The sequence below is a fragment of the Geotrypetes seraphini genome, chromosome 5 (genome assembly GCF_902459505.1).
Source record: "Geotrypetes seraphini chromosome 5, aGeoSer1.1, whole genome shotgun sequence".
Taxonomy (NCBI): Eukaryota; Metazoa; Chordata; class Amphibia; order Gymnophiona; family Dermophiidae; genus Geotrypetes; species Geotrypetes seraphini.
Genome location: NC_047088.1, coordinates 240,926,516 through 240,948,596, shown reverse-complemented (window position 1 = coordinate 240,948,596; position 22,081 = coordinate 240,926,516). Strand labels below are relative to the sequence as shown.

At 42.4% G+C, this 22,081-nt stretch overlaps 1 protein-coding gene across 2 annotated transcripts in view; it reads right to left on the bottom strand.

The window, feature by feature from the left end:
• DPP10 (dipeptidyl peptidase like 10) overlaps positions 1 to 22,081 on the bottom strand; it is a 709,461-nt gene that overhangs the window by 492,757 nt on the left and 194,623 nt on the right. For both annotated transcript variants that reach the window (XM_033946860.1, XM_033946861.1), the window contains exon 2: positions 5,507 to 5,621. In XM_033946860.1, coding sequence (XP_033802751.1) covers positions 5,507 to 5,621 — 115 coding nt within the window. The remainder of the gene's footprint in view (positions 1 to 5,506; positions 5,622 to 22,081) is intronic.

The following is a 22,081-nucleotide window of genomic DNA, read 5'->3' as shown; positions in this document are numbered from 1 at the left end:
TTTAATCAAAAATTTGGAGACAAAAAAAAAAGTAATAAAATATTATCAAGTTTTACATTGCTAATGGAAAAAAAAAATAATTGTCCACAGAGTTCTATCATTTTGTACCAACAAAAGTGAAGGCCTTCCTTTCCCCCCGTGTCTCTAACTCTTCACTAGTGTGAGCAGAAGCTCCAAACTGCTGCTCGCGCCGGACTTGGCTCTCCCTCTGAAGTCATTTCCTGGTCGAGGGCCTCTTCTCTCTCAAACAGAGGAGATTGAGAGGGGACATGATCAAAACATTCAAGGTACTGAAGGGGATAGACTTAGTAGATAAGGATAGGTTGTTCACCCTCTTCAAGGTAGGGAGAACAAGAGGGCTCTCTCTAAAGTTGAAAGGGGATAGATTCCGTACAAACGTAAGGAAGTTCTTCTTTACCCAGAGAGTGGTAGAGAACTGGAACGCTCTTCCAGAGGCTGTTATAGGGGAAAACACCCTCCAAGGATTCAAGACAAAGTTAGACAAGTTTCTGCTGAACAAGAACGTGCGCTGGTAGGGCTAGTCTCAGTTAGGGTGCTGATCTTAGACCAGAGGGCCGCCACGTGAGTGGACTGCTGGGCATGATGGACCACTGGTCTGACTCAGCAGTGGCAATTCTTATGTTCTTATGTACCTATATCTATAGGGCCCCATATTCAAAACAATTTAAATGGCCAGTAGAGGCTGCTGGCCATTTAAATCACCTGTCTGGAGCTAACCAGCCATTTTCCACAGCATTTTAACTAAATAGTACCACTGAAAATACCCCGTTATCACTCAAGCCAAAGCCAGATATTCTGAGGGTGTTCTAGGAGTCGATATTTGGCACTTAACCGGTTAAGGTAACCACAAAAACAGCACTGCATAAAACACAGTCCTATCCTTAAGGGGTTCTTCATAGCCAGTACAGTGCTGAATATTACACTTAGCTGGCTCCGATCTTGAAATTCAGTGCCAGAGCCTGGACATGTCACGACATTGAATTTTCAGATTAATGCCAGAAGCAGCCAGCAAAAGTCAGCTCGCTGTAGGCAGACTATCGGGTCCATAGAATAGTGCCATTCCTGTGGTAAGCGTATGCTTACATGCTCAAATGAAAGGCATGTACTCAACGCCATTCTATAATGTACAAGACAACTTGTTAGTGCTTCTTAGACAGGACCTTAGCGTTTCAAGAAGGTAAACTACAATCTTGGCTAGGCAACTGTATCCATCAAGCCATGTCTTACTGTTCTTTTAGAAAATTAGTCAAGTCCTCTCTCTTTGATAAATTTATTACCTAATTTAGGAGTTTTTAAGATTGTAATTAGTATTTTACTTAATTATTGTATTTTTATTGAATGATTGTATTTCGCTGACTGTCCAGTTCTTCTTAGTGAAAACCGCCTAGAACTTCTGGTAATGGCGGTATAAAAGAATAAAGTTATTACTATTATTAAAACAAGGGTGCTTTCACATTGTAGAAGCAGGAGCCATTCATGTCTAAAAGTGACATTGTTAACTTACAGAATACATTATGTGTGTAACTTCAACATTTTAGGTGTGCCCATTGGCACCTTCCATAGCCCTGGCATAAACAACCACACCTAAATTTAGGTCCATTGATGCCAACTCATGCTAATATTCTGTAATAGAATTTGGGCACCCAATTGTTGTCCTTGTGTCTCATCGGTGCCTAAACAGGGGCACTCAGTTATAGAATTGCCTCCATGGTAAGCTTTCACATAGGAGCCCTTTTACTTATCGGTGGTAAATGCTAGCATGAGCTTACCATAGTTTAAAATGGCTTACTACAGGATGTATTCAGGTGTCCCTATGGTATGTTTCAAATTGGTGTGTGTTAACTCCTTACAAAAAATTTTTTAACAATTTTTGTTAGAGGGAGTGTGTCTGGGGCGGAAATCAGGTAATTCCTGTGCTAATAATTTGGTATGCCCATATTGCTGTGTGTTATCTGATTAGCTAGGAGAAAACTGTGATGCCCAGATCACAAAACTCCTAAACCGCTTCTCGGAAATCAAAAACTGGATGTCCGTCAACAAATTACAACTAAACACCTTCAAAACAGAACTCCTTTGGATCCACAAAGAACACTGCAACTGCACCTGTCCCTTGCTACACTGGGACTCGACTACCATAACTCCAAATGACCAAGTGCGCAGCCTAGGAATACTCCTTAACTCCAACCTTTTGCTTTCCAATCATAGCTCTCAGGTGGTATCTTCCTCAGTTTACTACCTGCGACAACTCTGAAAAATAAGGAACAACTTTTCTGAGCCTGACTTCCCCCAACTACTCTATGCCTTAGTCCTCTCCCGTATGGACTACTACAACGTACTATTCAACGGTCTCACAGCGAAGAGCACACAATGTCTCAAAGCATGTACAAAACACAGTAATCAGACTTCTAAAAAAAAACGTCCATGTCCACACCCCTGTCTCCCAGGCTCTATCGTCAGCTCACTGGCTGCCCGTAGCCAAATGTTGTGTTTTCAAGGGCCTGATTCTAGCGTTCAAATTCTTGCACGACATGGTGCCAGGCTACTTGACAACTGAGCTTCCTCCAATCTGATGAGGACCAGCCAGCCAGAGAGTGGTGGAAAACTGGAACGCTCTTCCGGAGGCTGTTATAGGGGAACACACCCTCCAGGGATTTAAGACAAAGTTAGACAAGTTCCTGTCGGCAAGGTTTGAGCCACCTGGGCCAATCAGGCCCTAAGGCCAGCCATTGCCGAGATGGCTGGCCTGTCAGATGGACGGGCTTGGCACCTGTCCGTCCGACCAACAAGTTTTAAGGTACGGGGAAGGGGGGGGGGGGGGTGGGGTCATGGGTCAACAGGGGGGGGTGATCGAGGGTTCGGGGGGGCAGTCGTGGGGGGGCATTGCATCAAGGGCAGGAGGGCCTGGGATCCCTCCTGCCCGTATTTTAGTGGGGGGTGGGGGTTAGAGGGTGTCGCCAGGCCAGGAGAGCTTGGGCTCCCTCCTGGCCGGATAGTGTGTGGGGGGGAGGGGGGTTGGAGATCGCAGGACCAGGAGGGCTTGGGCTCCCTCCTGGCCCAATCGGACTTAGTGGGGGGGGGGGGGTTGGGGATTGCGGGGCAAGAGGGCTTGGGCTCCCTCTTGTCCCCATGTCATCGGGGGGGGGGGGGGCGGTCACAGTTCGACGGGGCAAGAGGGCTTGGGCTCCCTCTTGCCCTGATTTTTTCGGGGGGGAGGGGGTTCACGGTTCGACAGGGCAGGAGGGCCTGGGCTCCCTCCTGCCTGGATCGTTGTAGGGGGGGGAATTCTGTAACCGGTGTTGTTTTTGACAGACACCGGTTACAGAATCCAGCTTTTAGGCGAAGGACTGGCTCCTCCTTCGCCTAAAAGATCTTGTTTTGGACGTTTGGGGCTTAGGCTTTTTTTAGGTTGATTATATGTTGTAAGTTTAGACGTAGTGGTGGTCTGGGCGTTTAAACAGCTGAACGTAGGCCATTATCAAAAAAACCTTCCTTTTGGACATTTTTTTTGATAATGGACATTTTCCCTGCTTCTACTTTCAACATTTAAGGCCTTAGGTCAAAAGGGGACTTAGACTTTTTTTTGATTATGCCCCTCCACATCTCCACTGCCCAGCAACAACGATAAAACAACTTCAAACAATACAAAACACAGCCTTATCTATTCGTTGAAAAAATATGACCACATCACAGAGGCATACAACGACTCACACTGGCTCCCAATACTTCAAATTCCACTGCCTACTATTCAAAGCTATAAACGGAGACAGCCCTACCTACTGGAACAATCGACTAACTCATTCCACCTTAAAAAGACACAGAAGAACCCACACAATATTCACACACCCACCAACCAAAAATGTCAAATGAAGAAAAATGTATGACAACCTAGTGGCCACCAGAGCAGCGAAACTGGATCGACAACTCACTAATCTGCTGACTTCGACCACAGACTAAAACCTTCAAAAAAGAAAAAAAACCCTACTCTTCAAAAAATACATAAAACCAATATAACATAACCAATAATGTTCCGAACTCCTCCTGCATTACCAATTACTCCTTAGCAAATTAGACAATGTTCAAACTATTCCTAAGTACTTCTTAATTATCTTATCGATATGTACTTCTTAATATCATAACAATTCTTATGTAATCCGCCTTGAACCGCAAGGTATAGGCGGAATAGTAATCACTAATGTAATGTAATGTAATTCTGGGTTTTATTCTGGATTCTTCACTCTCATTCTCTAATCAAATTAATCATGTTACTAAAAAAAAAAGATTTTTCAGTTTAAAGATGCTTAGAAGAGTACGTCACCCTTTTTTTTCAGCAACATTTTGCAGTTTTGGTTCAGGCCATTATTTTATCTCAGTTGGACGATGGCGACTCGCTTTACGCTTGTTTAAGTAAATGTAATCTGAGGAGGCTACAACTTATCCAGAATACGGCGGCTAAACTGATATATGCTGAACATAAATGTGATCATGTCACATCTTTACTGAGATCCTTTCGCTGGCTTCCTGTTTACTGGAGGATTCAATTTAAGGCTCCTTTTACAAAGGTGCGCTAGCGTTTTTAGCACACGCACCGGATTAGCACACGCTATAGTGCGCACTACCTGAAAAACTACCGCCTGCTCAAGAGGAGGCGCTAGCGGCTAGCGCACACTATTCCGCGCATTAAGGCCCTAGCGCACCTTTGTAAAAAGAGCCCTAAATGTGCAACTGTAATTTTCCAAAATCCTATATGATATTTTTTTTCTCCTTTGGTTCCTGTCTCATTTAATTCACAAGACATCTCTAATTCTAGGAGCTCTCAGAAATATAAACTTGGCTTTCCCACTATTAAAGGAATACAAACTATGGCCAATTTTTATCGATCATTTTCTTTTTAATTCGTAAAAGTTTGAAATGGCCTTCCTTCTATAATTAAAGTTCTCTCTTGTCTACCCACTTTTCATAAAGTACAGAAGACATATTTATTTCAGAAATTTACTAATGATCTTTCTTTTTTCAAATAATCAATCATAAAAGATAAAATTCTGGCCTAAAAGATATAGGCCCTCTTTACTAAGGTGCTAACGCGTGAATGTTAGTCTATGGATGCGTTAGGGATTAGCGCTCGCTAATCAGTTAGTGTCTGTTCTAATCTCCTGTATAATTGTATTGATATTTTGTTAACCGAGTCAAGCTCTCCTGTTGGGATGAATCGGTATAAAAAAACCAAAAGATTAGATTAGATTAGATTAGTAAAAGGACCACGTAATGAGGCTTACCCTTAAATAGGATTATAGAGACCTTGGTCAGAAGTTCAACCTGGGTATGGAAATTTATCAATATCCACCATAATTTCTCCAGTGTTATGTGATCTCTAGATCAGAGTCTCCCAAAAATATTGGAGGGGGGGGGGGGGTTGTTTGTGAAGGATGAATTACAAATCAAGACCACATCAACGTGTAAAAGAAATTTTTTTTAAAAATGACTGTACCTGGCGTTAAAAGGATGACAGACATAGTTATAAGCGAACACACGACTAAAATCACCAGCAACGCGATGGCAATCCCTTTCCAGTTCCTCTGTGGAGGGCTGCTGCTTCCCAGCTCCTGCAGAGACAGAAAAATGTCCTATAATTGCATACCTTTTAAGATAAATGTATTCATAAAGAAGTGAAATTTCACAGATAGTCCAACTATAATCCTAAAGGCGATTATCACTGTTCCCCTCTCACCTCAAGAGAACAGTTAATTGTTCGTTACTGATTCTTGGACATTTTTTTTTTTTTTTTACTTATTTTTCTTCATTTTCCCTTTCCCTTTCACATTTACAATTTTAATTTTCCATAGAGATAATCAGACTGTGCCCACTCAAGCTGTCCAAAATATGACTGGTGTTAAAATTGTTTTATGGAAATTGCAAGACAATGGCAATTGGTGTTCCACAAGGTAATTATGAAAATAAAACATCTTGCAATTTACTGTAATTTTACCGCATACAGACCATAAAAGGCTTAACAGCTCATTCTCTCAGTGTGCAATGTGAAATGTCTTATATGTGTGTTTACTGTAAAATAAGCATTGTACAACATATCCCACTTTCAAAATGTTCAAATTGTTTCTCTCTATGTATTGTTAATTCCCAGCAAACGATGATAATTATTTTTCTCTATAATATTCACACAGAGCTCTGTTTGGTGAACTTCCCTGTGTCTGAAATACAAAGATTAAAGGCCTAATTTCTCTCTCTATATAGCATCCCCAAAAATTGACTTGAATGGCGCTTAGCAAGATTCTATAAAATTAGGGTTACCAGACCGCCTTTTGAGGACATGTCCAGGGGTCTGGACAGCTTTTCAAAACCCAGCACTTTGTCCGGGTTTTGAAAAACGTCCTCCTCAAATTGCGTCAGGCAGGCAAGAAGTCCGTGCATGCGCGGTTGCCATGCAATGACATGTTTTCTGTTACAAACGTGGAATGCATTGCCACTTTACATCAGAAAAGAAAAAGATCTTATCTCTTTTAAAAAACTCTTAAAAACTTTTTTATTTAACGATGCTTTTATCAATTAAACTACGAGTCCTTTTATTAATTAAATGCAGAACTTAAATTTTTTTTCCCTTCCCAGTGTTTTCCTCTTTATGTTTTTCTACCTGAGAGAATTGTAACTTTACCCCTCTTTTCCTTCTATATCATGTCCGTCTTTAAGCTACATGTATGAAGAAATTTGTAATGTGTTATAAGTATATTAACTTTTTACTTGTGTCTTAAAATTGTTTGTCCTTTAAAAAGTTGTTTTTTAAAAATTGTTCATCGCTTAGAATGTTTGTATAGGCGATTCATCAAATAATAATAAAACTTGAAACTTGAAACACACGCATGTGCGCGTCATCGTGTGGCATCTGAGCATGTGCAGACTTCCTCCCTGCCTGACAAGAGCAGGCAGTGTGTGAGGGGGGTTCTAGGTCGGGACTGGGGGCAGGATTAGGGTGCTACAGGGCGGGGATAGGCAGAACTAGGCGGGCTTGGGGGCAGATGTAGGAGGTACGGATTTTTCAATTGGAAAATCTGGCCACCCTATATAAGGTATGCATACCTTATATAGAATCATGCTGCGCCAATGCGTCACATAATTTTTAACGTTCTCCACAACTCTCAGGATATCATGTGCCCTTTTTAACTCCTTTAAACTTTTTCGGGCTTCAGCAGTGCCACTTAGAGCTCGATTACTCTCACTGCTCTAAGATTTGCACACCCTCTTCGTCATTAGCCCTTTTATCTCATAAGAGCATAAGAATAGCCTTACTGGGTCAGACCAATGGTCCATCAAGCCCAGAAGCCCGTTCTCAAGGTGGCCAATCCAGATCACTAGTACCTGGCTAAAACCCAGGATGTAGCAATATTCCATGCTACCGATCCAGGGCAAGAAGTGGCTTCCCCCCGTGTCTTCCTCAATAACAGACTATGGACTTTTCCTCCAGGAACTTGTCCAAACTTTTCTTAAAACCAGCTACGTTATCCGCTCTTACCACATCCTCTGGCAATGTGTTCTAGAGCTTAACTATTCTCTGAGTGAAAATTTTTTTTTCCCTCCAATTGATTTTAAAAGTATTTCCTTGTAACTTAATTAAGGGCTCCTTTTACAAAGCCGTGCTAGCGGTTTAACACACGAAATAGCGCACGCTAAACCGCCAGCTGCGCTAGCCGCTACCGCCTCCTCTTGAGCAGGCGGTAGTTTTTTGGCCAGCGCAGGGGTTAGTGCGTGATGAAAAGTCGCGCGCGCTAACGCAGCTTCGTAAAAGGAGCCCCGAGTGTCCCATAGAACATGGAAATTGAATGGCCTTCATTGCTTTAAGTCTGGGATGTGTTGTGATTGGAGGGTGGAGATAATGTCATTAAAACATGTCATAAAAGGGAGCCAGTATAGCCATGGCTATTTTGGTCTGAAAAAAAGATGGGGCAAGTAGTTTTCAGCAGGATAAGGGAGACTGTATTAAGTAAGAAAAATGTTTAGATTCTTCAGCCCTCCTGAAGGCAGAGGCAGAGTTTTCTTACCCATCCTTTCTAGTTCCTATTACTAATTAGCTGAGTCCTTCATATGAAGTGACATGTTACATTGGGACAATTTTGTCTATAGGAGCATTGTATGACAGATAATTTAAAACAGTGGTTCCCAACCCTGTCCTGGGGGACCCCCAGCCAGTCGGGTTTTTAAGATATCCCTAATGAATATGCATGAGAGAGATTTGCATACCTGTCACTTCCATTATATGCAAATCACTCTCATGCATATTCATTAAGTATATCTTGAAAACTCGACTGGCTAGGGGTCCCCTAGGACAGGGTTGGGAACCATTGATTAAAAAGACCCCTGATGCAGGCCGCTGGCCGAAACACTGGCAGTGTCGGGTATTTGTTGAATAAAGAACATTAAGTTCAGTTGTAGGCTTGTACACTTTTTAAAGGTGCAATTGGCTTTTTGTGTATTTGTAGTTCCCTTTCTTTGTGCTGGCATATAATATAGTGGGGAATTAATTGTTCCCATTATGTTTTATGGGAGATCCTTGAAAAAGCCATTTATTGGTGAAACATGTTAGAAATACTCTCCCTGGCTATTTATTCAAAGTATATTTGAAGTAGAAAAAAAAGTATGTGCACTATTTTGAGATAAAAGGGTTAATGACGAATTGGGCGTATAAATCTTCAGAGCAGTGAGAGTAATCGAGTTCTAAGTGACACTGCTGAAGCCCCCCCAAATTTTAAAGGAGTTAAAAAGGGCATATGATATCCTGAGAGTTGTGGAGAACATTAGAAAGTGAATCTTGGGATAAAAATTTAAAGTGCACTTTATAATTTGATAGTCACATTCCCCCTCTTTTACTAAGATGCGCTAACCGATTAGCGTGCGATAAATGCATCCACAGACAAACATACACACATTAGCATTTAGCATGCACTAAATTGATTACCGCGAGCTAATCAGTTAGCGCACCTTAGTAAATGAGGGCCATAATTTTTAGGCATTCCCATTTAGGCCAGCTAAAACCAGGCCTAAACCAGCTAAAACCAGGCCTAAATGCCTGCACCTGTTGTGCGCAGATCAGCATATTCTATAACAAGGCGCATAATTTTTGGGAATGACGATGATCTACCCATGCCCTTCTCCTGACTATTCCCCCTTTTCAAATTTGCACACTAAAACCGGAGCATACCTTTTATAGAATTGCGCTTTCCAAGTTGTGCGTGTAATTTTTAATTAGTGCCAGTTAGCATCAATTGCGAGATGTTAATTGTTTATTTTGGTTTATTATTGAGATATTGTTATAGAATTTTATTATTAGAATTGTTACTATTGAGACGTTGATTGTTATAGCTTTTTATGAAAAACAAATAATTAAGTTTTGCTCTTATTTCTTTCCTTTCCTATTTTTAAATGGAATTATTTTCTTAATGAATGTGAACTATGGCCCTGTTTTACTAAGGTGCGCTAACCAAATAGCACACGCTAATCGATTTAGCATGCGCTAAATGCTAACGCGGGCATGTTAGTCTACGCTAATTGGTTAGCGCACATTGTAAACCGCTTGGATCCTTTTTAGGCTGTTATGCGGTATATAAAGTTTTTAATAAACAGAAATATAAATAGGAATGTCTAAAAGATCCATATTGCCAGTGATAGGAGAAACCACAGCAGGTGAATTCAAGAAAAAAACCCAGGAGTGAAAATCGCAACCTCTGAACTACATCTTTCATTATGATTTTTTTTACCCTTTTTCTCCTAAATGTACTTTCTCTAAACTGACATATGAACTGTTAATTTTTAATGCCTGGTAAATTGAAATTTTACCCTGTCACCAGGATGACTAATCATTTGTGGAAATGGACTGTCAAGACGTCAGAAAATATAGCAGGAGGTAAGAAGAAATCTCATGCACACAGGATTTAAAAATAGCCTCTACCTTCTGCTCTCAGGACCTACAAAATCTTAAATATCTGCAGTTCTCGGACTGTGCCAAAGCATATCTCCGAAGAACCAGCCACAAGAAAATAGCACTCACAGAGTGACTTTATTGATTTACACCAAGGATTTAAGGGACTGACACCCTTGAGCCAACTGTCTGACCATGAACCTTCTACCAAACTGTTATGACTCACTTCAAAATGTAAAACAATAGTAGCCTCAATAGTAATTGTACTCAGGATACCTCATACACTCCAATGGGAATTCAGATTCCACTGTTCTCAGAACAAGTCAGTGGTGTTGGAATTCTTCACCATTCCCCTTACATGGAGAGTATTAAATATCTTTTATGGAGATGTATATTTTTTTCTTTTTGTTCTTTTTGCATCCTTATATGTTATATATTCTACACCCAAATAACTTAATAATGCTTAAATAGCTTATAAATCGAAAAGGAATTAAAAGTGTATCACTTAGCTTAAGTTCCTTATCGGTTCCCCGTCCCGACGCGTTTCGGAGTTCTTTTTCAAGGTCGGGGGAACAAAAGATAAGGGTAGAAAATGTACGGTTGAGGACTACCCTTATCTTTTGTTCCCCCGACCTTGAAAAAGAACTCCGAAACGCGTCGGGACGGGGAACCGATAAGGAACTTAAGCTAAGTGATACACTTTTAATTCCTTTTCGATTTATAAGCTATTTAAGCATTATTAAGTTATTTGGGTGTAGAATATATAACATATAAGGATGCAAAAAGAACAAAAAGAAAAAAATATACATCTCCATAAAAGATATTTAATACTCTCCATGTAAGGGGAATGGTGAAGAATTCCAACACCACTGACTTGTTCTGAGAACAGTGGAATCTGAATTCCCATTGGAGTGTATGAGGTATCCTGAGTACAATTACTATTGAGGTGACCATGAACCTGCCACACAAATCATTAACCAATCTGGCTGACCATTAAGCAACCTTTTTATTAAAATGCAATAGGTTGTTGCACTTACCTCACATTAACAGGTAAATTAACCTGCAGTAAGTGCTAAGGCTGTGAAGTAACTGTTGGAGGTATAACCAGCATTTCCCCAGCTCAGAGAAGTTTCCTACCACTGGTTAATGCCAAATTAGCATGGATGCGGTTTCATTAAGGCCCTCTTTTACAAAGGTGCGCTAAGCGTTTTAGCGCCCGTGTAGCGTGCGCTAAATCAACGCCTGAGCTAACCACTAACATGTCCATAGGATAACATGCATATGTTAGCGTTTAGCGTGTGTTTAGCGCACGCTAATATTTATCGCGTGCTAAAAAGCATAGCGCACCTTTGTAAAAGAGGAGGGTAAGTGTGCTTACACTAATTACACGGGTCATAGTGCATACTGTTTACTAGGCACTCACTGGAATGTGCAGTCCCCACTCAACGTCTACTGATATCTGACCATCTTCAACTCATCCCATGCTAAGCAGTTAGGGGTAAATTCAATATATGGTGCCAACATTTAGGTACCCGGCTAATGCAGTTTGAGCATGAAGGCCCTGATTCTATAAAAGACACCTAAAGGAAGGTGCTTAGATGAACTAAACTTAGTCATACTGCAAGTATAACCGAAGGTTTAACTGAGGCTGCCTGGACGTTGTGACTTAGGCAATTGAAAACCAGGTCTAAGTGGCAAAAAGGTATCCAAAGTGACCAGATAAGCACTGCAAACACAAAGCATAGACTCCCACACACTCCCCCAGTGATCACTGACCCCCCCCCCCCCACTGCCATAAAAATCGTAATAAACATTTTACATAACTGCCTCCAGAACATTAGCACCTGGCATAGAAAATCCTAGTAGAGCTGCGAAGAGGTGGCTTAAGTACTCTGGGGTTATTGGGGTTGTAGACAAGCGAGTTTAGTAGGTTTTGGGGGGCTCACCATGACCTATAGAGGAGTTATGGCGAGATGTGTATATGGCACCCTTTTAGTGAAGTTCGCAGCACTGCCATGTAAGGTGCCCCACTACTGTATTGCTATGTCTGGCTGTCCAGTCCATCATTTTGCTGGCCCCTCCCATGCCTAAAAGTACTTGTTCCAGCCGTTTTTGACGAGAATGGGGTATAAAGATAGACGACTTAGCGGTCTGGGCGATCAAAACGGCTAGACATCCAGTTGGATGATTCTCGAAAAAAAAATTATGTGTTGGACGTATTTTTCGAGAATGGACCTCAAACACCGCCAACTCTGGGCGACTAGCAACTTAGGCCCAAAACGGACTTCTTTCGATTATGCCCCTCCACGACCCTGATTCTATAAACGGTGCCTAGAGTGGGACGCTTACCGATGTAACCAATTGGTTCAATTGGCACTATTAATTAAACAGTGCCATTAAAAACCAATTACAAATTTTAATTTTCAGGTAGGTGCCTACATCAATAGGTGCCATGTAGGTGTCTACACCAAGGCGCCTACCTAAAAAGTAGGCGTGGTTAGGATGGAGTTTGGACTTGGATTGCCTTAGGTGCCTGGCCTAATATTACTACGACTATTTATCATTTTTATAGCGCTGAAAGGTGTACACAGTGCTGTACATTAAAGTTGGCACCTAACATTATGACGCCTACTGGAACCCAAGTCGAGTTAGGTGCCGCTAGGTGCGATGCCACAAATGACACTTATTGGTTGATTGACAACTGCGCCTAGCAGCAGGGCCTTTCTGCAAATGTAAATGCATACATTACTATTTACCAGCAAAGGGTAGGATTGGCCATGAGAAGAGGGGGGTCAAATTCAACATTAGTATCCGTAGCATTTGAGGGGGGGGGGCGCGCAAGGGACTGCCCCCACCCCCATGCTGACACCAAACTATGCTATTTACCTACAGTTTTTATAGATTCACAGTAAGAAAACAGTTTTTATGGCAGGTATAAAAGCTTCTGCATCCTTTTCAGACAGTATTTTGCAACACCTTTTCAGAGAGAACAGCTCGGAAACATTTCCCGCAGACAACTAATAGTCTTTATTCTTGCTTTGTAAATATTTCACATGTTTCCTTGTATAACTCGTCTAGCTCAGAGATGCTCCCCAGCCTCTTTGTATGCACTACATGTTTGAGATCCCCTCTTAGATTTTCAACAATATTCAATTTCTGAAGACTATAAAAGTCATTCCAATAAATACTTCATGGTTGCATCTGAGGTATATTTCAGGCAGATGTCTTGCTGAAATACCCAGCCTCTTATCAGCTTCAATTTCTTCGCCGACTATGGGACATTAGTTTATAGTACCGTATATGTTGATATTTAGCTGAATACATTTTTGCTTCCACCTGCACTATATTTTCTTTGTCAACAGCTGCCACACAACCTCAACGCATACGAGATTCATCCCCCCCCCCCAGCCTAACGGCTGACAAGGTGTTCTTTTCTTCAAACGATTCCCTTTTATTTCTATCTAAAGTATCTTGTGTGATTGTGGTTGAACAGTTCAATTTCCACTTCATTAGTCTAAAGCATTTTGTTCCAGAAAGTATTGGGCTTATCATTGTCGTATTTTGCATAATTTCCATGATGACTTTGGAATGAGGTCGTAGAAAAGATTTCCTTCTGACAGCTCTTACATATAGAATATTAGAGGGCAATTCTATACACTGGTATCTATATTAAGCACCTAGAACGTGTCTAATTGAAGCCAATCCTATAAAGGAAAGTAGGCACCTATTTTCATGTACAGAATATTAGCATAATGAGGAACACCACATTTTCTCGTAAATACCCTGTGGGTAATACATGATTTTACATTTTGAAGGGGCATACTGTGGGTTATACTTGGGTGTAGGCAAGCTTATACATGCAGAATGATGATTTTAAAAAGCAAACATTGCTTGGCATATATTTTTAAATGTTTAACATCTTTATTTCTGCAATCAGAACAATTGAAAAATATTATAACATTCGGCACTCGCAACATTGCATTCCTGCTACATGTAACACTCATAAACCTCTCACTCAATTAAATAATAAGCATACATATTAAGGGGTCCTTTTATTAAGGTGTGCAAACCAATTTAGCGTGCGCTAAAGATTTTTCCCCGTCCACGCGGGAACTCATTTTCTCGTCTCATAGAGTTCTTTTCCAGCCCCATTCCTGCAAGCTCCGCCCTCATCTGCACAAGCCTCAAACACTTTAAAATCATAAGTAGCAACATTTTAGAGCTCAGATTGTGATGTCATAATGCCTCATTCCACCAATGCCTAAGCTCTGTCCTCATCTGCACAAGCCTCAAACACTTTAAAATCCTAAGTAGCAACATTCTAGAGCTCAGATTGTGATGTCATAAAGTCTCATTCCACCAGTGCCTAAGCTCTGTCCTCATCTGCACAAGCCTCAAACACTTTAAAATTGTAAGTGTTCAAAGCTTGTGCGGTTAAGGCAGAGCTTACAGGAATGTGGCGGGGACAGGGACAGCAACAAAACTCACGGGGACGGGGCGGGAAAATTCAGTTCTTGCAGGGACGGGGAGAAATTTGCCCCCCTGTCATTCTCTAGCTTGACGTACCGAGTCAGGCAGTTTGTTCCAATGTGATCAATGTGCTAAAATGTTAGCATGCGTTAAAAATGTTAACACATGCTAACACCTGGAAAATGGATCTCAGTATATTTAAAAAATAATTAAACTACAGAATTTTTGTGTTCTATAAAATTAAACCCTCTATATGCAGGTAACTGGAGAACCAGCATTTACATGGAATAAAGAAAGGGATTTTGCCCTCTATTACACAATGCAAAAATAATCTTTATCCCTTCTGCATATTTTGAAATTATTTGAAACAAAAAAAAAAAAACCATAAACAAGATGGCCCATCCCACTTACTTGATTTCAATCCATTTTTCCCAGCTATAAAAAAAAACTGGTATCAAAAGTACAGAAGAAACTCAAATCAAATGTACCATCATTTCAAATTGCAGCTGTATAAATAATATTGAGCTGTAGAAATTCTTTTAAGCTCCACTGTAATTAACAAAAAGCAGAAACAATTCACAGCTTCCACTTTCAAGGTGTGCGAACTGTGGATTTTTTTTTTTATTATCAATCAGAAAGCCTTTCAGGCATACCATCTGCTGCAGCTGTGCATAAAACAAGTGACGATATCAAGACATAACTTTGTTTTAACATATTGGCTAACTGTAATTAAGTTTTACATTTCCCAAACCTAAAATTTCATTTCTTCGCATTTCTTTGTTCTTTAAGAACCTCAGTGATTACATTCATTGTTAATTCAAATAATTTTCTGCTTCAGGGATCTGCCTGTCTCTGCATAAAGGGACTGAAATTATGTCTTTTATAGTACGTATTTGTAAATGTACAATAGTTGTGTTATATTTATATGCTTATAACCGTTGACCTTCTCTTTTTTTTTTAACCACCCAAATCATTCTTTTACTTTCATTTTCCTAGTGGTTAGTGATTAGCAACCCAAAGACAGCAATTATGAAATTAGCAGGGTGGGGGTTAATTCTAGAAGTGGGCACCACCTTTTAGGTGCTCCAGTACTGTGGGGTGAGATGCTCAGATATTCTTACAGAATACTAGTGCAAACCAATCAAATAGCTAGACCACCTTTTTTTTGTGGGAGCCAATACCCACAATAGAGAAACACAAAGTTTGCTCTTCCCTTGTCCCCCATCCCATTCTACCCAACGGTGACCCCAATATAAGGGGCTGCCTGCTGCTGGCAGGGATCCCCAAGCTCCACCAGCTTAAGAGATTCTCCATCAAGGTTCCATCTTGGTAACAGTGGCAGTAGCCTGGATCGGTAGCACGGAATGTTGCTACACCTTGGGTTTTGGCCAGGTACTAGTGAGCTGGATTTTCCCACCGTGAGAATGGGCTACTGGGCTTGATGGATCATTGGTCTGATCCAGTAAGGCTATCCTTATGTTCTTATTATCTATGGGGACTGCCACCACTGACAAATTACCCTTGCCCGGGCTCCTTGGCCCCTGTGCATGCATAAAAATTCAGCATGCCATGTGGCAGGCCCTACCCATCCCCCACACATGCTCAAGAGAACACGCATATGGTAGGTAAAGGTCTCAGACAGAAGAGAGAGTGAGAGAGAGAAGACAGTGGGGAAGATATGTTGGATATAGCAGTGGAAGGGAAGGTATAGAGATGGAAGATAGATGGTAAGCACAGAGGAAGAAGAAAATATCAAATTGACAGGAGACCCTGGTAAGTGAGTTAACAGAAGACAAACAGAAACCAGAGCCTGGGACCAACATAATTTGAATAATTTGACTAGGCAACAAAAGGTAGAAAAATAGTTTTATTTTCAGTTTTGTGATTACAATATGTCAGATTTGAAATGTGTATACTGCCAGAGCTGGTATTGGCGAGTGTCAGCTAGGACCTAACAGAGAGAGGAAAAGTCTTGTTTATTTGTTTATTTTGTTTACACCACATCACCAGCTTAGGGTTGGAGAGGGCAAAAGGGGTGGAGTGGGTGAAAAGATTATAAACCCACCAGGATGTTTGGGAAAAAACCTGCCTGATTGGGCAGGAAAAGCAAATAGAATGGAAAAATCAATTCGATAGGAGGAATCAAAAAAATTTTCCCTGAATTGGGCAGCACTAATCCCAAGTAGTAAAACAGATTTTATGCTGCTTATTCTAGGAATAAGCAATGGATTTCCCCAAGCCCCAATGGATTTCTCTTTTAGGGAATTCTCCAAACATTTTTTAAACCCTGCTAAGCTAACTGATTTCATCACATTTTCCAGCAACACATTCCAAAGCTTAATTACATGTTGTGTGAATAAATATTTCTCTGTTTGTTTTAAATCTATTACTTACTAGCTTCATAACATGCCCCCTATGCCTAGTATTTTTGGAAAGAATAAACCGGCGATTCACATCTACCCTTAGACCGCTATCAAATCACCTCTAAACAGTCTCTTCTCCAAGGTAAAGAGCCCTAGCCTCTTTAGCCTTTATTCATAGGGAAGTCACCCCATCCCTTTTATCATTTTTGTCATCCTCTGTACCTTTTCTACTTTCACTATATCTTTTATGAGATTTGGGGCCAGAACTGTACACAGTATGTAAGGTATAGCTGTACCGTAGAGTGATACAAAGGCACTATAACATTTTCATCCTTGTTTTCCATTCCTTTCCTGATAATTCCTGATGATATTGACCATTTAAACCTACGCTCTGTTTTCTTTCAACTAGTTCTTAATCCTTAATAGGATATCTAATCTAGTCTAATCTACAATTTGTGAGTCATTAAATAGGTTCAAGGCGACGTACAATTTGAGAAAGGCAGAGAAGAAGAGACAGGAGGAGGAGGGGAGGGAGGAAGGTCTTCTAGAGTGAGGTAATGATAAGGACTAGCGGTACATTTTAGATTGAAGATATTGAAACCTCAGTCCGTGCAGGCTATTGCATGTTACCTCCCATGACTTTCTATTTTCCTCAGAAGTTTTTCATAAGGTACTTTGTCAAATGCCTTTTGAAAATCTAAATACACGATATCAGCCAGCCCACCTTCATCCACATGTTCATTCACCCCTTCAAAGAAATGCAGTAGATTGGTGAGGCAAGATTTCCCTTAACTAAATACCGTATATGTTGGCTTTCTCTCATTAATCCATGCTTATGTATATGTTGTCATTTTGGTTTTTATAATAGACTCGCTGGTCTATAATTTCCCAGATCACCTTCGGAACCCTTTTAAAAAACTGGCATCACATTGGTCACATTCTAGTCTTCCAGTATTAAGCTGGATTTTAAAGAAAAATTACAAATTAGTATGTATACCATCCGGTCCAAACAATTTGCTACTGTTCAATTTGTAAAATTGGCCGATTACATCTTCCAGTGTTACAGAGATTTGTTTGAGTTGCTCCGATTCATCAGAATCGAATACCATTTCTGGCATCAGTAACTCTCCCACATCTTCCATGATGAAGACCAAAGCAAAGAATTAATTGAATCTTTCTGCTATGGCTTTGTCTTCCCTGAGAACCCCTTTAACCCTCTGTTGTCTAGCAGTCTAACTGATTCTTTTCCCAGCTTCTTGCTTTTAATATACCTAAAAAAGTTTTTACTGTGTTACTGTGTGTTTTTGCTTTCAGCGCAATCTTCTTTTCAAGGTCTCTCTTTGCCTTCCTTATTAGTGCCTTATATTTGACTTGACATTCCTTGTGCTGTTTACAATTATTTTCAGTCAGATCCTTCTTCCACTTTCTGAAGGATTCTCTTTTAGCTCTAATAGCTTCCTTCACCTCACTTGTTAACCTTGCCAGCTGCCATTTGGTCTCCCTTCCTCATTTTTTTTTAATACATGGAATATATCTAGTCTGGGCTTCCAGGATGGTATTTTTTAATAACATCCGTACCCGATATACATATTTTTGACCTTTGCAGCAGCTCCTTAAGTTTCTTTTTTTTTAACATTCTCCTCATCATAGTCTCCTTTTTAAAAGTTAAATGCTGTTGTATTAGATTTCTTGTGTGAATTTATTCCAGGGATTATATTAAGTCTGATCATGTTATGATCACTATTATCAAGTGGCCCCAGCACCATTACCTCCCTCACCAATTCATGTGCTCCATTAAGAACTGCCTAGAATTGCCTCACCTCTTGTCAGTTCCTGAACCAGCTGCTCCATAAAGCAGTCCTTGATATCGCCCTAGCATGCCCAGATGTTACATTTACCCAGTCAATATTGGAGTAGTTGAAATCACACATTATTACTGCGTTACCCAGTTTGTTAGCCTTCCTAATTTCTGATAGCATTTCAGCATTTATCCATTCATCTTGGTCAGATGGACGATAGACTCCTATTGAAGGAGTCTGGGACTGGTTTTCCTGAGTCTTGAACTAAGTTTTCTCCTTAATAAAAAAGCTGAATTATGTTTAATTGCAGACCTGACTTATCTCATATTCTAGCCTGCCTACACTGGGTGTTGTAGCTTGGGTATTTTAGCTTCTTACTGTGTATGCTGAGATAACCATATTGTATTTCGCCCTCCTGGACATGTAACAGAAAGACTGCAGGGCTTAGATAAGTGACCTGCTCCCTATAGGACTATAAGATTAACCCCTGACCCAATAATAAGTGCGAGCTTAGGACCAATGATTGTTAAGAAAATATAGTAAAAGTAACAAATGAGAAGTTGTATCAAGTATTCAGTTGTCCAGCCAGAAAATGCATAAATATCACTGTAACTTCCTGGTTTCGGGACTTCTGAAGATGCCAGCTTGGGGGCTCAGGAGTCCGCATATGCTGAATAAAACACCTGTACTTTCTTCAAGTCTCTAAGTTTTGTGGCTGACCAAAGTGACCTTTCACTATCACTATCCTTTTCCTCCTTACACATGGAATTTCTATTCATAGGGACTCCAAGTTGTGCTTCTGCTTCTGTCGAATTTTCAGTCAATTGGATTCAAGGCCATCCTTAACATATAACACTATGAGGGTAATAATAAAAAAAAAAAAACATCTAAAAAGTGTCCTAAATGGCTACTTGGACGATCAAAAAGCCTGATCGTCCAAGTACCCATAACCAAAGCTGGTTTTTAGACGTATCTAAAACCAACTTAGGCCTTTCCCCTGCCTTTAAACGCACAGAGAGAAAGGAGGTGTGTTTAGAGGAGGGGAAAGGGCTGGCAGTGGGCGGGAAAGTGGGCCGACCTACACCTAGCCGTACAACAGGTATAACCAATAAAGTTTAGTTGGCACTTAGACCTTTTACACTTAGACGAAATAAAACCAGGTCTAAGTGCAGAAAAACGGGCCGCTGAGATGATGGCCATTGGCGCCATCAGTTCAGCGGCCCGGCAACCTAACCATCGCGGCAGGAGAGATGCCTCATCTCCCCTACTGCGATGCCATCACTCCTCTACCCGAACTGCCGCGACCCGCGACCTGCGACCCACGGCAGTTCCAGTAGAGGAGTGATGGCATCGCGGTAGGGGAGATGAGGCATCTCTCCTGCCGCGATGGATCACTCCCCCTCCCCCCACAAACAACATCGGGGCAAGAGGGAGGCCAAGCCCTCTTGCCCCGTTGAAGCCGCGACCCCCCCCCCGACTCGATTGGGCCAGGAGGGAGCCCAACCCCTCCTGGCCCAGGTGACCCTCCGACACGTTCGGGCCAGGAGGGAGCCCAAGCCCTCCTGGCCCAGGCGATCCCCTTACCCCAACCCCCCACTACATTACGGGCAGGAGGGATCCCAGGCCCTCCTGCCCTCGACGAACCCCCCTCCCCCCCCAACGTCCGCCCCCCCAGAACCCCCGATCGGGCCCCCCAGCCGACCCGTGACCCCCCAGATGACCCCACGACCCCCCACCCCCACCCCCCTTACCCGTACCTTTTCGTCATTGGCCGGACAGATGGGTGCCAAACCCATCCGTCCGGCATGCAGGCCACCGAAGAATGGGGCCTGATTGGCCCAGCGGTACCAAAGCCCCGCCTACTGATTGGCCCAGGCGCCTTAGGCCCCAATCCGGCCCCATTCTTCGGTGGCCTGCATGCCAGATGGACGGGTTTGGCACCCGTCTGTTCGGCCAATGACGAAAAGGTACGGGGAAGGGGGGTGGGGGTGGGGGGGTCGTGGGGTCGTCCGGGGGGGTCGTGGGTCAGCTGGGGGCCGGACGTTGGGGGGGAGGGGGGTTCGTCGAGGGCAGGAGGGCCTGGGATCCCTCCAGCCCGTAATGTAGTGGGGAGTTGGGGTAAGGGGGTCGCCTGGGCCAGGAGGGCTTGGGCTCCCTCCTGGCCCGAACGTGTCGGAGGGTCGCCTGGGCCAGGAGAGGTTGGGCTCCCTCCTGGCCCGAACGTGTCGGGGGGTAGGGGGGGGTCGCCTGTGCCATTAGGGGTTGGGCTCCCTCCTGGCCCAATCGTGTCGGGGTGGTCGCGGCTTCAACAGGGCAAGAGGGCTTGGGCTCCCTCTTGCCCCGATCGAGTCGGGGGGTCGCGGCTTCAAAGGGGCAAGAGGGCTTGGGCTCCCTCTTGCCCCGATCGAGTCGGGGGAGTCGCGGCTTCAAAGGGGCAAGAGGGTTTGGGCTCCCTCTTGCCCCGATGTTGTCGGGAGGGGGGGGGTCGCAGTTTGCCATGGCAGGAGGGCTTGGCACCCTCCTGCCTGGATGGTTGTGGGGGGGGGGGGATTCTGTAACTGGTGTTGTTTTTGACAGACACCGGTTACAGAATCCAGCTTTTAGGCGAAGGACTGGCTCCTCCTTCGCCTAAAAGCCCTTCTGTTGGACGTTTTTGGCTTAGGCGTTTTTTTGTTTCATTATGGTTTAAAAGTGTAGACGTGCTATGGGGGTACTTTTAGACGTAGTGGAGATTGGGCGTTTAGGCAGGGGAAAGCCATAATCAAAACATGGACGTTTGTCTTGGTTATGGACACTTTCCCTGCTTCTGGGTTGAACGTTTAGGGACTTAGGCCAAAAGGGGACTTAGACGCTTTTTTTTATTATGCCCCTCCACGTTTTTTCCCAATTCTATCCACCCTATCACTGCAATGCACTGTAGTTTGCCCTGGTATGACAGTGTCCCATTGGTTATCTTCCTTTCATCTGTCCTCAGAGCTGCCTATCATATCTATCTTTTCATTTACTTTAATATATTCTAACTCTCCTCTCTCTGGCATTTGCATACAGACATTTCAAACAATGTTCGTCAAGTCTATTTACAATTTGCTCAGCAGTTGACGTGGATACTTTTGCAATCTTTTAAATCAGCCTGCTCTGTATTTAAGGAAACCTGGTATATTGTGACCTGTATTGCAATCTCACTGTCAAGATGCTCTGTTTTCCCTTTTATAATAATATCTTTCAAAGATACCTTGTTCTGAACCATGCTCTTTTGAGTGATTGCTATTCTTCCCCCCGTTTCTAGTTTAAACGCTGCCTATTTAAAACCATAAACGGCGATAGCCCAACCTACCTGAACAACCGCCTCATCCAAACGACATTAACTAGACATAGGAAAACCCACAATCCATTTATGCACCCAGGGCAGGATTAGTTCTTTGAGGGCCCCCTAGCTCTGCTCCGCCCACATCCCATACCCATGCCCCGCCCATATCCCATCCCCATTTACCTGTTTTATTATTTACTTC